Source organism: Penicillium concentricum (assembly GCF_028827145.1).
Source record: "Penicillium concentricum strain IBT 3081 chromosome Unknown utg000001l_segment0_segment0, whole genome shotgun sequence".
In the NCBI taxonomy this organism is placed as follows: Eukaryota; Fungi; Ascomycota; class Eurotiomycetes; order Eurotiales; family Aspergillaceae; genus Penicillium; species Penicillium concentricum.
In genome coordinates this window covers 1,992,107-2,009,307 of record NW_026622754.1, presented here as the reverse complement: position 1 = coordinate 2,009,307, position 17,201 = coordinate 1,992,107, and the positions used below count along the sequence as shown (strand labels likewise).

Genomic DNA, 17,201 nt, shown 5'->3' with positions numbered 1-17,201 from the left:
TGAAGAGAAATTGTTTGGATTTAATTTTTGAAAGCAAAGCTGAGATGATCCACAGCCCCGTGTTCTTCCTCCTTACCCCCCGGCAATCGACTCACAACCTCAACCGCCTTCTCAAGCCTAAGCTCCACAATCTTCTCATCCCCAGAAATCTTCCACGAGATCGTGGCTAAATTATTCTTACCCACCGCCACCTTCGCTTCCAATGTCTCAGTCAACCGAAGCCTGGGCCTGAAAGATATCTTCGACGAGCCAGCAGCGACCGGTTGAACACCCGCCAGCTCAGTACAGTACTCATAAATTGGCACACTCCCCCAAGCATGACAATCAGACCTCTTTCTTACATCATCCTCCTCCCAAGTCGAAAGATTATTTTCCAGCATCCCGCGCCACGGAGCCCACATCCGTTCCCAAAACAACTCATACAGATCTTCGCCAGCCAAGGCAAGTGCCCGGAAAGCATAGAACCGCATCATATACGAACATTTCGAGAAGCGGTCATTTGTAAAGGATTCAGTCAAGATCCGTACATATTCTTCGGCCTTCGCCGCTCCACAGATAACAGCAAAGACCTGACAGTGCTGAGAATACGAAAGCTCATCGGCAACATCAGCCGTCGAGTCGGTAAAGAATTGCCCATCATAGCAATGAGTCCGGATAGCCGATAGTAGCGATGTCGCCCTCGCTTCATACTCAGCAGCATGCCCTGGCCGACCAACATCACGCACCAGACCCGCAACTTTCTGCAGACCCCACGCATACAACATACTGAAATAAGTATGTCTATTGGATTGCCTACCGGAGGTTGGAACCCCTTTGTCAGGATGATCGTCCGTGGCACCCCAGGTTGTCACCCAGTCAACGTATTGCCAGACGACTTCAGGCAGTCCGCTAACGAGACCCAGCTCGTCGACATGGGCATCGAAGAAATCGAGGATGCCGTCGATGCGTGGGATAAAGGCTCGCGCGAAACGGGTATCGCCGAAATACAGGTGGTGGTCGCAGACCTGCAGAATCCAATACAGAGAGAACCCGGCTATAAGTTGCGGCACATGTGAGGGGAATCGGGACTGTGTGAGGCCCTCGGTTGTGACTGAGGCGGCGAAATTTGTAATCGCTTGGCGCATTAATCGGTCGTCGCCTGAGAGAAGGTAGTGGAATAGACCGACGGAGCGGCTGTCGCCGGAGTATCTGGGTTGTTAGCTGGGGTATGAATTTGGGAGTTTGTAAGGCTTACTGTAATTGCTCGTAGAACGGGCAGTCAGAGTAGCCATCGAACATGCAGTTTCGCATTGTGCGGATGGAGACATTCCAGATCTGCTCGCTGTGTGTATCGCCGGGCTCCTTCCAGCTGGCTTTGACCGCCATGGGGTAGTTGACCTGAGTAGCATTGAATGATACCAGCTCGATGGGCTCAGGGCCTACAGTAATTTCGACCCTCAGAAGACGGAAGGTTCGGAACCAGAACGGCTCGTAAACGACGGTTTGATCGTTGGGAAGATCAAGTGTCACATCATCGTATGGTCCAATAATGTGGCCGATACTTGCATCTAGCCGGTCGGCCTTGGAGCGGAAGAAAGGGTACGATCTAGGTTCGAGCTCGTAGCCCTCTGAATATGTCACTTTGAGTCGGATATGAGAAGTGCCTTTGGCTCCCTTGAAGGCCCATCGAAGGAATGCGGTCGAATGGACATCCGCTTGCACTTCAAGAGTATGAGTTGAGCTCGCAGGAAGGGCAAGTGTGTGATTCTTTGCAAAGAAGGCCGTCCAATTACTGGCATCGATCGCACTATCGCATGCTCTGATGGTATCTACAACGGCTGGCATTGACTCGGGCATAGGGATGGAGCGTGGGCGCAAATTCCAGGGCGGAATATCGCCATTGAGTGTCCTCATCTTGTAGGCAAACGGTGCCACAGCAGGACCGGGGGTGGTAGGAGTAATGCGCTCGCTAATCTATGAAAGAATGTCAGTGCAATCCACGAGGGGCTTGATCCTAAACGAGTCTTACATGAAGGAACACATCATCCGCCAATCCCATCGGAAACTGAATGCTTTCATCCACACAAGCTATCCAATTCTTGGAAGAAGCAAGATCGACGACCGCCTCGCCTGTCTCAATTTTTCCAATAACCGTCAAGCCTGGAAGAGCGGTCCTGACAAAGGGCATTGCGCTCTTCGAAGCCGCGAAGTACCGGACAACAACAAATCGAATCTCATTCTGTCCATCTTTCAGGTAGGGCGCAATGTCCAGCGTATCATAGTACCAGATCAGAGGACTGCTTCGAGTCGGTCCGACGGCAATATGCTTCCCATTCACATAGAGCTTGTAACGTGTATCGGCTGAGAAATGCAGTACTGATTTAGTCGGTCGCGACGACAAATTAACAATCGTCGTGAAGTGAATTATCTTGCCAGCTGTGTTCGCGTCTGAAGAGTCAGTCCAGTTTGGAACCCAGATCCAGTTAGCCTGGAGCTCGTTGATTGTCTTTTCGGCCACAATATGTTAGTTATTCAAGTCCATACAGGAGATACACGTGAAATACCTTTTGCTCTTCTGCTGAGACCATCTTCGCCAATTGAAGTGTTGGTTCCGCTCATGGATGTTCCGAGCTTGTATAATTTCCGGTGGGGGAAGGGGCCGGGGGTACGGGGGATCTCATGCCGAGAACCTTGGAAGGGACCTTCCAACAGCTGTCGGCGATTGAATTAAAGTTTTCGATGTTGTGTTGAAATAAGCGTGTTTGCGGGGAAGAGTGGAGTGGTCTCAACCATGGAAACGAACAAGGTTCCACGGTTCCAACCGTGGAACGTTTCGGCTGTTTAGTTCATTGACGCCCAAATGATTCCGACCTGCTATCCTTATGTCCTGCCCAACTACATTAACGAGTCACATTACATATAGGATCGAGACCAAAATAAACAGGAATAAGAAGACAGGAGGGAACAACCTGCTTCTCGGTTTACAGTGATCAGATGATGGTATTTACTTTTTTTTAATACACAAAATGCTCTACGCAGAATTTTAAACTACACTTTGTCACGTCAGACCGGTGGAATAAGAACTAAAGCAATTGCGCTTAGAAATTAATTGACCAGATTCTCAGTGTTCAGCCACTCGCAGTGCGGAGACTTCCTGTGGTAGCCCAGTATACGTTATAATTGTATCCCTGAGCGTCATAGAAAGCACTCAGTGTAACACTTTTGCCGTTGGCGATGGAGGTGAAGTCAAGGCTGAAATCTCCGGACCGTTTGATAGAGTCAAGGGCGAGAGTAGGAGTACTACTCAGTCTCTGGTTGCCGTAATTGCCGCACAAGACAGTTGGTCCATACGCAATTGCAACCATACTTGAATTATCGTTTGCAGCCACCGTACGCAGACTCATGGGAAAGCGGACCTCAACGACATCTCCATCGGTCCATTTACGTGAGATTTGAGCGTACGTCCCGGGAGTAGCTTTGACATTAGGTAGAGCTTCTCCGTTCAGTGTCAGCTCTGCGCTGGATGCCCATGCAGGAATGCGGATATTCATCATCCAGTCACCACCACCGAACACTTCCAGTTTTGATGTATCGCCGATTGGGTAAGTCGTAGACTGTTTCAGGGTAATACCCATCTCTCGCCATTTCAGGACGGAAGACATGAATAAGTTGATAAACAAAGTCGACTCATTGTAAAAGTAGATTGAATCCATCAACTTGGTGTTTGTTTCGAGTGCCGTTCCTTGACAGCACCAGAATGAGTCGTAGTCGGTACTCCAAGTACCACCACCCCAGGCGGGACCAACACCGCGGCGACCTCCAGCGTTGAGAGGGGTGAAGTACGTGATATGCCCATTGTGATCATCAGGGTTCTGTTGGCCCAGCAGGTGATTGAGTAAGGAGTTTTCGTAGAAATCAAAGTATTTTGAGGTTTCGGGATCAAGAAGCCACAGCTCGCGCGTCAGCTTGAGCATGTTGTATGAATTACATGCTTCGCATGTGTCATTGTCAAGATACGCGGCGATGGCGTTTGGAGTATGGAAGTGCTCGGCTTGACTGTTACCGCCGATAGCGTACGTGTGCGATTTGACATTGATATCCCAGGCGTTGCGGGCAATATCCAGGTAGCGAGAGTTTCCGGTAGCTTTGTATTGGCGAGCGGCGCCGATCCACTTTGGCACTTGAGTGTTGGCGTGTAGACCGTCGAACTCATCTTTGTTGGCGGCAAGAGGGTCGAATATAACGGCATGATCAAAGCGTTGGGCAACGGTAAGCCACCTCTTGTTACCAGTTTGGTGGTAGAGGTCAGCCATTACGTCGTTCATACCGCCGAACTCCGTTTGTAACAACTTCTGCATTGCATCGTAACTGAATGATTCGGTGCGTTTGTCGACCCACCCGGCTAAGGACAGTAAAACGTCTCGAGCGGTGGTGTCCTTTGTCAAGCGCCAGATATCGAGAAGTCCTGCAAGAGTCTTGTGCACAGCATAATACGGGACATTGCCGTTTGCTAGGGTGCCGTTCTCGAGTTTTGCGAAGTCTGATTCTGGAAAGCCAGATACATATCCGTCCGTGAAGCCAGCAGCTTTGTTATTGGCCTGACATTTTGCCAGCTCAGCAGCAAAGTAGACTGCTCGATCATAACATGTTTGGTCTCGGAGTACAGCATAGCATTGAGCCCAGGCACTGAGAAAATGACCCTGAACATGCGAACGGAATGGGAAATCCGGAGCATCCCAACCACCGTTTGGCGTTGCCTGCTGTGTAGATAGTCCGTGGGTCATTCGGAAGACATAAAGTAGTCTGTCGACATCTATCTCTTTCAAATATCTAAGGGTACGGCCCTGGTTTTCCAGGAAGCGGTCCTGGGCCAATTCGACCCCGCCAAGCTCGAATGCAAATGCCTGGGCTCCGACATATTTGACATTCAAGTCGGACTTTCCATTGGCGAAAGAGGGAAGAGAAAGGAAAAAATAAACTAATATCGCGAGCGGTTTCTGCCAGTCCTTGGGATGTATCATTTTGGATTGCTCCGACGCGCGGATGGAAAGTCTCGTGGAAAGGCTAGTTGAAATAACGATATAGAGATGTGCCTAGCTATTCTGCGTTGTCTGAGACATGAGTGCAGTGGTCTGACAATGAGTCTCTTTTAAGATTACATTTTTCCGGTGGGATAAGGCGTACATTGTGTTCCGTGTACATATGTATAGAATGCCAAGGCCATCCACACGAGTACTCCGTATACTCTATTTCTTGTAGAAGGGCTTGTTAAAACTCCGGAGGATTTCATTGGGTGGGAATAGTTCTTGCGGAGAAATTCCGCCCGTCTTCTAAGATGGGAAACATGCCGGAGGAATTGTAGATCACTCCATAGTCCATATTGCTCGAGCCCTGTTCGCGTCATTCACTTATACTTTCGATCGCCATGGATTGAGTTCTTAAATTTGTCATTAATAAACAGGTAAATTGCGCACCTGGGCATTCTCTCAAGGGTTCCTTAATATACCATAATCAATATCAAGATTTCGCGTTATATAGTACACCTGGATATTGTCCTAGGTGACCCAACTTAACCGAAATGCGTAAACAATTGCCACGGTTTGTTCTTCGGTATTTTTCACTCTCTAGTTTCATGCAATACTCTATAAATACTATGCGCAACGTACAACATGCATATCGGGCTAAGCGACCGATGTGTCCACCCCGGGGCCTCTCTCATGAATTACGTTATACGCCTCGGGGAATAAAATAGTTACGGAGCACTCCCTTTCTAGACTAGTTATACAAGATCTAGTGCATGATACAGATACGGTATTACATGGTAACCTTGCCAAGCGCACGTACGCTACCACACTTGGCATTACACGGCGCGGGTAGATCTGTCCTCCCGAGCCGAAGTCCGAGGTCCGTCCAGCATCTCGTAATAAAGTCTGCCGCTTCTGAATTCTACCTTTCGAGTAGCTGGCTGAAATTTCGATATATAGGCATATTATATATGTATATATCAGAACTCTGTAAGCTTGAGGACGAGTCCATAGGAACATGATATAAACCAGGTTGCAAGAAATCGGATGGAACCTCGGCTGGTCCACTTCTTTGAAGAACTTCAGCCAGTTAGGACGCCCCATTTTATAGAACGTGGTTCTGGACCCCATCGCTAACAATCTGTTTCAAGGATATACTGAGTAAATGTTTTAGGACAAGCTTAGTGGATCGCTCCTGGGGGCTGAGACAAACGTCCTGGGAGGCACATCATCCGAAAAATTTAGCTTGGCCTGGTATGGTCATTGAATTTTACAAAAATAAAGTACCTATAAGGCCGAGGCGTTTTTCCTCTTCCTCTTTTCCTCTAAAATGGAAATTCTCTATATGTAGCAGCATCTAAGGATTCGGAATCCGTTTACCCTAATAGCACTCATGAATTGATTGGCCACTCGGCGGCTAACTAATTTAGCCCGGTTTCGTCGAGACAGGGCATCCACGTGCCAAATTGATAGTATATTTCGAAATAACTAGGTGGCTTGATATATCGTACGTTACTTCATGTGGAGAACAAATAATTGATGCAGAAAAATATCAGTGACAAAAGGGAGGGTATCGCGAATATGTCATTCCGTTGAGCGCTGTCAACTCTACTTCGTAGTATAAACAAATTAAAATCCACCACGGCGCCCCTCGGCACTTTCACGATCTGGTAACTCGATATTCTCATCCCTAACACTGAATTGTACTGATGTATAAATCTTCAGGCCACTCTTCGGATCAGTGGGGCCAATAATGGGATCCTCCTCGCGTTCCCAGCCGCGTAGAACACCCGAAACATCATTGTTGTCCTTGTGCGTAAAGGTATTCCTCGAGTCCATCCTCCTCGATTTTGATTGCGATCCAGAAGTTCCGTTTGTGTACGAGATTCCGTTGCTGTCTTCGTAGGCTGCGATGAAAGATTTGAAGAATGCGCTCACGACACATAATACGCTTATCGCAAGGTAGATCTCCGTTATGACCGTTGCGAAGGCGCCGAAGAGTATTGGATCATCCGAGGTGATTTGCAATTTCGTATAGTATAGGCGGAGCCCAGCGAGGGGCATGAGACTAGGTTGAAGTCAGATGTTAGTTTATTGTGAGAATCGAGTTATATTCTGGGTAGGCAAATCGACTCACAGTACTCGGGCCTGGAGCGCTATAAATACCACCAGCTTTTTCATTGTTGATATCTGGATTTTTTGTACTGCTATTGCAGTATACACGAATAGAGAGGCCTCAGTGGCGATGTCGATCGCTGTAATCGCTTGCCATCGGGGTATCTATAGCATGTTCATGTTCAGTCAGTCACACATGTCCCCATATGTAGAACTCTTCTTATCTTACCAAACTGCTACACTGAGTGTCGCTAATATCAACCCAAGGGTTATGGCTACAGCGGACTGCTAGTAGTATCACGGAAAGAATTGTCCAAACAACCATTCCAAACAAGTTGATGCGGATAAACATTCTTTGTATCTGTGAAAAGAGCGTACTGTAGAATAGGCAAGTCGATATCTTGGAGCAGCCCAAGACAATTATCGATAGGATATCAGCGGCATATCCGGTCTTGAGCATTCGATCGCTTGTAGTTTGGCCAGGTTTTGTCCGGATACCCCAGCCATCGTGAACCTGAGCGAGCACTACCGCTGCTTGAGTAGTTGCCACGACCTATTCTACTGTTAGTGGGAGTAGCGGAATTAGGTGCAAATCGCTCTGCGAATGCATGAACCTACTATGAGCACACCGAACGAAAGGTTATTATGTTGCATAATACGCCTAGTGAACGAAACGGAGATCCGCGTAGCGAGCGCCACAATAATCAGAACGATATAGAGCGAGGTGATCACTACGATCAATCCGCTATGGTTATTGGGGTTATCTGTTGAGAGAGGCGGGCTTATGCCTGGAGGCAAAGGCGAGGTGACCGACATGATTGTCTAAGGCAGATTGAACATTGAAAGTCGACACAGGATAGATATATTTGAAGGCATGTGGAAACAAGGGGGCCATCTATGCGACCAATTTGGGGGCGAAAATTGTTAATTATTCTTCAAGGCGGTAGGCAAATTATCAAGATTTTCGGCAGCAAGGGTTATAAATTGAATGGGCAAGGATTTTAAAGATGAACAGGCCATAAAAGATCCATAGGTGCTCCGTAGAAAGTATATAAAGTACTTAATCAAATATTAGAACCAATGGCATCCTTCGTTCCAATATCACTATGCATCGGGTGTAAATGTGGAGATCTTCATATATGGGTTAGACATTCCGAAAAAAATAAATTAGAAACTTGCCTCAGAATAACGAAATTTTCACTTAGCGTGCATCGCATCATTTCGCTTGAAATAGTACTTGTGTTTCCCGAATCGCGCGAAGGAACTAGGCTCATGCGCCTCAGCTCTTGGCCTGATACTACCTACCCTCGTGTCATTCCGCATGCGCACCAACATGGCGTTTAATCCCTGCATGCAATATGCGATCTTCCATTGTTCTTTTCCTCTCCTTTGTTCATGATAAAAATAAAGTTATTAGTCCAACAAAAGTACATTACATTGTATTCTAGCTATGAAGTTCACCAGAACAGGGCTAGTCCAAGCCAAGGCAAAAGAGTATTGGCATACCCCACTTATACAGTGGCATTGAGATCAAGACTTGTGGATCAATGTCGCTGGATCCCGCCAATCTGCGTTGTTATACAAAGAATCTTTAATATGATTCACTAATGGCCCCTTGATCTCTTCCCCCCTTACATTTTTCCATTTATTCTCGATCTCCCCATCTCTCTCTCTCTCTGTGACATTCCATCTCTCTACCCCTCCCAGCAGCTCAGTCGCTGCTAGATTACCGCCATGGATTCTTTTAAACAATCCGGTTCCGCGGTGCGGGATACAGAGCTGCAATCTTTAGACCGAGATGGTTCTTCAGACCATGATCCAAAGGCAGCAGTTGCAGACGACACTGACATGCAACGAATGGGAAAGGCCCAGGAATTTAAGGTATGTTTTCTCTGTCTGCGCCGCATTGATATCCATCTGACATGGTCATACAGAGAAACCTAAGGCCGTTGGCTGCTTTAAGTTTTGCATCGGTTTTGCAGGCAACCTGGGAGTTCATTCTTATGTTAGTATATCACTCTGCCTACTTCCATTGAATATTTCTAATTCGTGAACGTTATCTCAGCTCCAACTACGAAGGTTTATACAACGGAGGCCTACCGGGTCTGTTTTACTCTTATCTATGGACCTTCATTGGGTTCGGTTTCATTATTGCCTCGATCTCCGAAATGGCATCAATGGCACCAACTTCTGGCGGACAATATCACTGGGTTTCTGAGTGGTCCTCGCCTCGATACCAAAAGTTCCTCAGTTATATTACAGGTAGGCTTGTCCTATGACCCTTGAACCTTCTGAAAAGGATTCCTTGTGGTTAATCAATTCCTTATATATAGGCTGGATGTCAGTGCTAGCATGGCAAGCTGGAGCAGCCTCTGGCTCATTCCTCACTGGAACCATTATACAGGGATTAATCAGTGTCCGAAACCCTGATTATGACCCGCAGAGCTGGCAGGGTACCCTTCTTGTCTTTGCGATGGTCCTGGTGATCTTCATTGTCAACGTCTTCGCATCCGATCTGATGCCAATCCTAAACAATCTCTTGATGATTCTCCACGTTCTCTCCTGGGCAATTATTGTCATTGTTCTGTGGGCTATGGCACCTCACCAATCCGCCGAAGCTGTCTTCGTCACGGAGTGGAAGAATTACGGAGGTTGGTCTACAATGGGACTCAGCGTGATGGTTGGACAACTCTCGGCTATCTACGGCTCTCTAAGTACGTATCAAGCAAGCTTTAACATGTATAGAGGATACTAACAATTTATATAGGCTCTGACGCAACTGCACACATGTCCGAAGAGGTGAAAGATGCAGGTCGTAACGTACCTGTCGCTATTGCCTGGGGCTACTTTAGCAACGGTCTTATGGCTATCGTCCTAATTATCACTTTACTTTTCGCTATGCCATCAGTGGAAGCCGCCCTAGACGATCCTACTGGCTTCCCGTTCCTCTATGTCTTCCAACAGGCGACCTCAACGGCAGGAGTGAACGGACTGACGGCTATCATCCTTCTACCCGTTATTTTCAGCAACATCCTCTTTAATGCCTCCACCTCCCGGCAAACCTTCGCCTTCGCCCGTGACAATGGCCTTCCATTTTCCAAGTGGATCGGCAAAGTCGACCAAAAGCGCAAGATCCCAACGAATGCTATTATTCTGTCCTGCATTATTAGCTGCGCGCTATCCCTTATCAATATAGGATCCGAGACTGCGTTCAACGCCATTATCTCTCTGAACGTGGCGGCCCTGATGTACACGTACATTATCTCAATTAGCTGCGTCATCTACCGTAAGATCTGGCATCCTGAGACCCTCCCAAGGCGTCGGTGGGACCTGGGACGTTGGGGACTGGGCATCAATATTGTTGCGCTGCTATATTGCTGTTTCGCGCTCTTCTGGGCGTTGTGGCCAGGTGATGTGGTGGTCACCGCGGAAAGCTTCAACTGGAGTGTGGTTCTCTTTGTGGGAGTCTTCATCATCAGTCTCGTGATGTATGTTGCTAAGGGCCGGAAGGATTACGCTGGACCATCGGTTATTGTCCAGAAGACCCTGGATTGATAGTATATATCAACCCTATATGTTGATCCCACAAGGCGAAAAGGTACAGATGGAGGGAAATAGACCTGTATTATCAAAAGAAGACGAGCTCTCAAAACTATGTACATTTTTTTCTTCAAAAAGACCTATTGGGTATTTCTTTTCCTTTAATCCCAACTCGTTTGCTCCTAGTTAGTTAGTTAATTACCGTTTTAGGCTGATTTGTGCCTGGATTCTCAGGCATTCAAATTCATGCAAACACGGCAAATCTCTTGGGATCCGCAGCCAGGGAAGATGACAATACAAGTATCACTACTCAACATATGAGCTCAAAATGGCTTTCAATAAATTCAGGTTAGAGGCTGCTAAAAAGAGCCCTGCCCCAATCGCAATAGCCGCTGCTGTTCCCCGACTGCCGGCAAGGGGGCAAGACACCAATGTGCAGTATCATTCACCCAATGGAATTCCCTCCCAAGAATTATCCGAAAACAAGACTACGGCGAGTCAAAGGGACAAATTTCAACCAGCCAGTTACCCTGAGCTGTTTGCTCCTACAAATGACCCGAGGGTTCGTTGCAAAAAAGGTTGGGAACCCGTCAGCCTGGTGAGGTCATGGGCTATAATCTCAGGCGTGACTGACACGAAGATCAGAGATATCCACAATTTGCGGAATACTGCCTGTATTGAATGCAGAAATTCCAAGACTCGCTGCCAAAATAACACTGCTGGAGTCGGAGGATGCCTCCGATGCTTGCAGAAGAACAAGCAGTGTACGATGTATCTGCCATCGCGAACAGCTTCCGTCGAAAGCTCTACGACCGAGGCAGCTTCTCGTTCATTTAGTCCGCACCTGCGTGTGCAACAATATCAAAGCAAGCCACTTTTGGTTGACCATCACTGCACAGAAGGCAGACTTGAAATTGATTCCAACTTGGACATGAACACACCTTCGACTTTTCAACAGGGTGTCACCCAGGCCACATCTTGTGAGTTTTCAGGAATTGCCCTCGCTTGTTTCTCAATTATATAATATTCTAGAACTGCTAATGAGTTTCAATAGCGTCTTCCCCATCATCTTGCAGTTGGACCGATCAAATTGGACACATGGTTGAATCCATCTTCAGTTCAAAGACAGCTGAACAAATCTTTCAACGATACTTGGACAATTTTGCTCCAAAATGTCCCATTGTTGTGTTTCCAACTGGCACAACAACTGCGCTTGTGCGAGAGACCAAGCCATTGCTATTTTTATCCATAATCAGTATCGCTTCTGCTGGGTACTGTACCATCTCCCAGCAGAGAGACTTAGCAGTTAATGTCAGGCTTTATCTGGCAGACCGGGCGGTTGTTCGGGGCGAAAAGTCTATCGAGATCGTTCAAGCTCTTCAGGTCGTGTCTTTTTGGTACAGAGCACCAGACGATTATAAACAGATGAACCTGAACCAACTAGCTTCTATTGCCACAACCATGGCTATAGATCTTGGATTGGATAGGATTGAGGTAACAAAGCCAGCTGGCAAAGTCGAGGAAATGTGGGATCGGGCGGAAGCACAGCGTGCCTGGCTCGGTTGTCTTCTCTTATCTGCAAGGTGAATTTATCCTTGTCATTTGTTTTTTTGAGCTGCCGTGAAAACTAAACGTGACTTAGTCTCTCCCTGATATTGAGACGCCCCAATTCGCTCGCCTGGAGCTCGCAGTATGATGACTATGTCGCCGATTTGCGCAGGACCAAAACATCTCCTACTGACGAGTTCCTTTGCATAACTGTAACAGCAGAGGGTATTTGCCACGCTGTAAACCAGGAGCTATCTCTGACTGACTCGGCCACGTCGGCATCATTGTCTGACCCCACAAAGTTGACAAGAATCCAACAATACAAGTCTCAAATCGAATGCCTGCCTCTCGAGCGAATACCCTCTATGAACAAATGTGAGTTCTGTTTTTGGAATTTCGTTTATGTTGGCCTGAAATGACAAAATTGACGATTGTAAATCAACCAGCTCTGGTTGAATTTGGCAGATATGCTAGCTTACTGTATCTACATGAGTTGGTATTACATGTCAACCACAACATCGATGAGTTCAAGGCACCTTTTAGTGTGAAGTCCTTGGAGACGTGTAATTTCATCGACATGCACGATCTCGACCCATCTCGCATTTCAATGCTTCGCGCTATCATACGAGCGGCACAAGGTCTGCTTGATACTTTCCTCGGGCTATCCACGTCCGACATGATTGCTTTACCACCCCATATGTATGGCGGTCGTGTAATATATGCAGTGGTGCTTTTGTTGAAACTATATAAGGCAATTACGTTATCAGGGCCGGCAATAAACGATTATGTCACTGCTGACGAATTACGACTGGAAGTGTATATCGAACACCTCGTCCTCGTTTCGAGGAGTCTCATTGCGCAGGATGATCGCAGTGCTTTGAGCAGGTCATTCTTGGTCATGCCTCAGCTGAAGCAGTGGTTACATAGTCACCAACCCAAGATCTCGCCCGGGTCAGACGAAACTGAAACGGCGGAAGTCCTCCCATTCCAGACCGGTGCTGGGTCGTTGAGCACTACAATACAAACGCTGACGGCTACTCTTGGTGTTCCCTCAACCCAGACGCAGACGCCCGAGATGACCCATCTTGAGCGATTGGATGGACTTAGGCAGTCCGACGGGCCTATCCAGTCTTCCAAATCATCTGACTACCCTATTGTACATAATGGGGGTACAGAATTTGAACCAAATCGGCATGAACCAGCATCTGACTCTTGGTTTTGGGAATTTTTCAATGTCGACATGCTCCATCAGAATGCCCATTCATCATGAGATGAGTGTTTCTAAATTTCCGCAATATCTTCTCATGAATTTCTGCGAGAAGACTGTCTCTAATTAATGTATACACAAATTTGCATTCTTTCGATGCTACTAATTTCATCAAGCGTGTCTTTACTGCCTCCAACAGACTTGCTTCAACCCACTTCCACAATAACATGTCAAAAATTATTTACGCGTGTCCCTGAACTTCCTCCGACTTTGGCCTTTTGTGAGTGCTTTTCACGGATCGCCATTCGACCCCCACGGCGCCAACAATGGATACACATGCTAAGGCCAACGCGACTGCAAAGGTCTGGATGATCGCGTTATTGTAAATCTCCATAACCTGAGTAGCAACCTCCACGGCCTGGCCCGAAGCAGCTTGCATCAATGTGCGACGAAGATCCGTCGCTCCAGACTGAAGGACAACAGATGGATCTAGCTCAGGGACCTGGGCGCGCATTCCGGCGACTACGTGGTTGCTAAAAACATTCTGGCCCACGGAGACGAATATGGCGCCCCCAAGAGAGCGAGCAAAGACCACCAAAGATGTCCCGATGGAGACATCCTTCTCGGAAAGAACTGTCTGAACAGCAATGTTCGCAAGCTCGATTCCAATACCACCACCTGCACCAAAGATGACTTGGAACCCAAACCTAGACACATTAGTCAAAGAGCTTGTGGGATCAATCCGCATTCACATACCACATCGACATCGGAGTTTCAACTTTAAATATGAGAAATAGACCAGCGCCAACTGCCATGATCATCGAACCTGCGATCATAAATGGGGTGTAATATCCCACGACTGAGACTCCCAGGCCACTCGCTATTGCAAATACCACTGTCCTCGTATCAGTTTGCAGTTCTTCTGTTGATCCAGCTTTGCATTGGTCCCCATGAGGGTATACTTACCGACGCTCAGAACAGTGGGAAGGTTATGGATGCCTGACTGGTCAGGAGAGTCGCCTTTGATTGCCTGAAACCTGTTCTCGCATTCAGTATCAATAAAATCAAGATTCGGGGGCCGCGAAGGCAATTCTCAAACTTACCAAATTGGCAGATAGTAAATCAGTAAGACAAACGACGCACTTGCAAAGAAAATATAAAACGTCGAGCAGGCAACTGTACGCTGCCGCAGAATACGAGGGGGTACTGTGGCATTTTCGCCGCTTTGCCATTGTGCTCCCACCCAAAGGATAATCAACACCGCGAATACCGTCAACAGGGCAATTATGCGGCCATCACTCCAAGGGTATGTGGTCCCTCCCCACTGGAGTGCAATCAAAAGACAAATGATGCTTGCAACGAAAAGGATCGTCCCGACGGGATCAAATTGGCTTAAGGTAGCCCAGCCTTCCGGCTTCGGTCTGTTTTCCGGCTTTGGCGAGGAGAGGAAAAGAAGAATGACAGGAATGGCTATAACACCGATTGGCAGATTAACTAGGCTCAGATTAGCTCAAGCCGTGCCGATAGCAACAGAAATGAAGTGTGACATACTGTAGAAGCACCAGCGCCAAGAGACATGAGCTGCCAATGTTAGCATCAACTTGAAGTGTAAAAGGCAATGGAAACTGACTTGTAAAAGCTCCTCCTAACAAGGGACCAATAACACTTGCTATACCCCACACTGCACCGATTATTCCTGTAAAGGCTGGTCTCTTCGAAAGAGGTACTGATTTGGCAATGATAATCAAAGCACCTGAGAAAATACCAGCGCCTCCAATTCCGGCAATGGCTCGTCCGATAATGAGGGCGACGGAGTTAGGGCTCGCGCCACAAATGGCAGAGCCAACTTCGAAGACCATTACGGCGCCGACAAAGGTCCATTTGAGTGAAAGTAAACTATATAGCTTGCCAAAAAAGAGCTGGAAGCTGCAGTTTGTGAGGAGGAATGCGCTGCCATACCATCCGATGTCTTCGACGCTGTGGAATTGGGAGGTAATAGTTGGAATTGCAGTAGCAATGATGGTTTGATCCTACTCAGAAATCACTTTTAGCCAATCTTATATCCTTCGGAATGTGATTCATTGAGAAGCGGGTGTGTAGTACGAACCAGTGCCACCAAGAATACAGTCAAGCACAGAGCGAAAAATACAAGTGCTAATTTCAATCCCGAGGGATATACTGGGCTTTCTGAGTCCGCTTCTTCAGTCAGGCGATTAAACCCCGTGTTGCTAGTAGCGTATTGGCTGTCCACGTGCGACATTTCCATGCCTGGTGCCTCGGGTATCCCACTTTGTTCGTCTCCCATTCTTGCTTTGGATAATGAGAAATTCAGAGGGCAAGCAGTGCTTCGGTTGGATTCAGTAGAATAAGGCAGATTTCAATATCAGAAAATAAAGTATACCCAGGACCAACTATTATAGATATTTCTATGAAAGTTATAGATCACCAGATGGATAACAGCTTCTTATTGGTTGTCAAATTTCCTCTTTGGTCCTAGTCCCAAAAAACTTCATTCTGATTTGTTCAATAATTTCCCAATCCGGTATGTCCGATGCCGATCTCGCGAACTTGACGCTTATATAATACACTGTGTGACCGCAGCCCTGGAGCACTCCCCGGAAAGGGTAAGCCATCTGGCGTCTAAAACCTGGACATGTATGTAATTCGTCAACTGATTGTGTCTACAGTTTACTTCTAATAACTAACGTATCGTATAATTTTGCAAGCTCAAGATCCATAGAATTTTATACATGGAGAGGTATCGATCTTTTCGAGTCCGTCCTCTCGTGTACTCCATCAATCTCATTATTCCATTCCAAAATATCATCCGCGCTAGAGTTATCAGAGATACGTATCATCGACTTTCCGGGTATTCCTGTCAACCTCCGGGATCTAGATGTGGGCGAGGAGTTTCCACCATATGGCGAGCTCAACTCGTATGTGCTCTGTGAAGTTCCAGTTTTCCCCCTCGAACAGATCGTAATATGGATCTAATGCAAGGTATTGATGCTGTTATAATGACCAGGTAGGCTTCGATGTATAGCCAGCGATTGTAGTTGACGGTTGCGACGGTTGGATCATCGGCTGCGTGTGCGAGGACTTGGGTTTGTACTACTTTAACAACGGAGGCTGCCATTGCACTGGATTTAAAATAGCTCTGTTAGTCAGGTATACCCTCTCAAACTGGGGTCCGAATCGGTTACTCACAAAATGCCCAATCCGAGGAGTGTGACCAAGCCCAACTTGACCCTTAACTTCAAGTTCAAATTCCAGAATATGTATGTTGAAAATACTGCCAGGTAAAGGTCTGTCGCCGAATTAAATGCTAGAGTTGAGGATTAGTCTCAGTGTGTAGATCAAGGCAATGAATGGAAGTTCGTACAGCCCTGGTAGTACCCGTAGTATGCTTGGATGCGGACATCCCAGCATTTATGCCCCTCATTGTGCATCCAGATAGCGGAAGCATGTCCAGGACATTGGACAAATAAAATGATGATCAATATCACGTTCGTCAAGATTTGTAACCCAACTATGATCCACAATATCACTCTGTGTGATTTTCTGGTGCCGAGTAGGCCAATGATGAAGACAATGAACGAAATGCGACCCAAAGTACCGCCAGCAATGCCGAATGTCTGGGTCAAATAGTCGAACATAATAACTTTCGGAACGACAGACTTTGTGTCGAGGTCCCAAACATGGCGACAGAATCCGTATTTGACGCCCACGGTAAGCAGAGCTGATCCGACTATACTAAGACACTAAGTGCCAGACAACCGGTCAGTTTT

General features: G+C 47.0%; 6 protein-coding genes across 6 annotated transcripts; 2 read left to right on the top strand and 4 right to left on the bottom strand.

Annotated features, from left to right (window-relative positions):
- Positions 1–20: 20 nt before the first annotated feature.
- On the bottom strand, positions 21–2,567 carry N7517_000750 (putative rhamnosidase B; the record flags this gene model as incomplete). The annotated part of the gene is made up of 4 exons (XM_056718480.1): positions 21–1,188; positions 1,235–1,953; positions 2,009–2,485; positions 2,544–2,567. The coding sequence occupies 4 exons, from the start codon at positions 2,565–2,567 to the stop codon at positions 21–23; spliced, it is 2,388 nt and encodes a 795-aa protein (XP_056582615.1).
- A 540-nt stretch (positions 2,568–3,107) lies between these two features.
- Positions 3,108–5,000, bottom strand: N7517_000749 (Six-hairpin glycosidase; the record flags this gene model as incomplete). Its single annotated transcript, XM_056718479.1, has 1 exon — positions 3,108–5,000. The coding sequence occupies one exon, from the start codon at positions 4,998–5,000 to the stop codon at positions 3,108–3,110; it is 1,893 nt and encodes a 630-aa protein (XP_056582614.1).
- A 1,632-nt stretch (positions 5,001–6,632) lies between these two features.
- N7517_000748 (uncharacterized protein) lies at positions 6,633–7,934 on the bottom strand (the record flags this gene model as incomplete). The annotated part of the gene is made up of 4 exons (XM_056718478.1): positions 6,633–7,071; positions 7,141–7,283; positions 7,348–7,671; positions 7,737–7,934. 4 exons carry the CDS (start codon positions 7,932–7,934, stop codon positions 6,633–6,635), a joined length of 1,104 nt encoding a protein of 367 aa, XP_056582613.1.
- A 918-nt stretch (positions 7,935–8,852) lies between these two features.
- On the top strand, positions 8,853–10,673 carry N7517_000747 (Amino acid/polyamine transporter I; the record flags this gene model as incomplete). Its single annotated transcript, XM_056718477.1, has 5 exons — positions 8,853–8,999; positions 9,053–9,123; positions 9,184–9,380; positions 9,452–9,832; positions 9,886–10,673. The coding sequence occupies 5 exons, from the start codon at positions 8,853–8,855 to the stop codon at positions 10,671–10,673; spliced, it is 1,584 nt and encodes a 527-aa protein (XP_056582612.1).
- Positions 10,674–11,589: 916 nt separating this feature from the next.
- Positions 11,590–13,476, top strand: N7517_000746 (fungal specific transcription factor domain-containing protein; the record flags this gene model as incomplete). The annotated part of the gene is made up of 4 exons (XM_056718476.1): positions 11,590–11,638; positions 11,713–12,241; positions 12,301–12,581; positions 12,653–13,476. 4 exons carry the CDS (start codon positions 11,590–11,592, stop codon positions 13,474–13,476), a joined length of 1,683 nt encoding a protein of 560 aa, XP_056582611.1.
- A 178-nt stretch (positions 13,477–13,654) lies between these two features.
- Positions 13,655–15,718, bottom strand: N7517_000745 (MDR family MFS transporter; the record flags this gene model as incomplete). The annotated part of the gene is made up of 7 exons (XM_056718475.1): positions 13,655–14,120; positions 14,170–14,308; positions 14,380–14,450; positions 14,517–14,907; positions 14,965–14,994; positions 15,044–15,443; positions 15,521–15,718. 7 exons carry the CDS (start codon positions 15,716–15,718, stop codon positions 13,655–13,657), a joined length of 1,695 nt encoding a protein of 564 aa, XP_056582610.1.
- Positions 15,719–17,201: the final 1,483 nt, after the last annotated feature.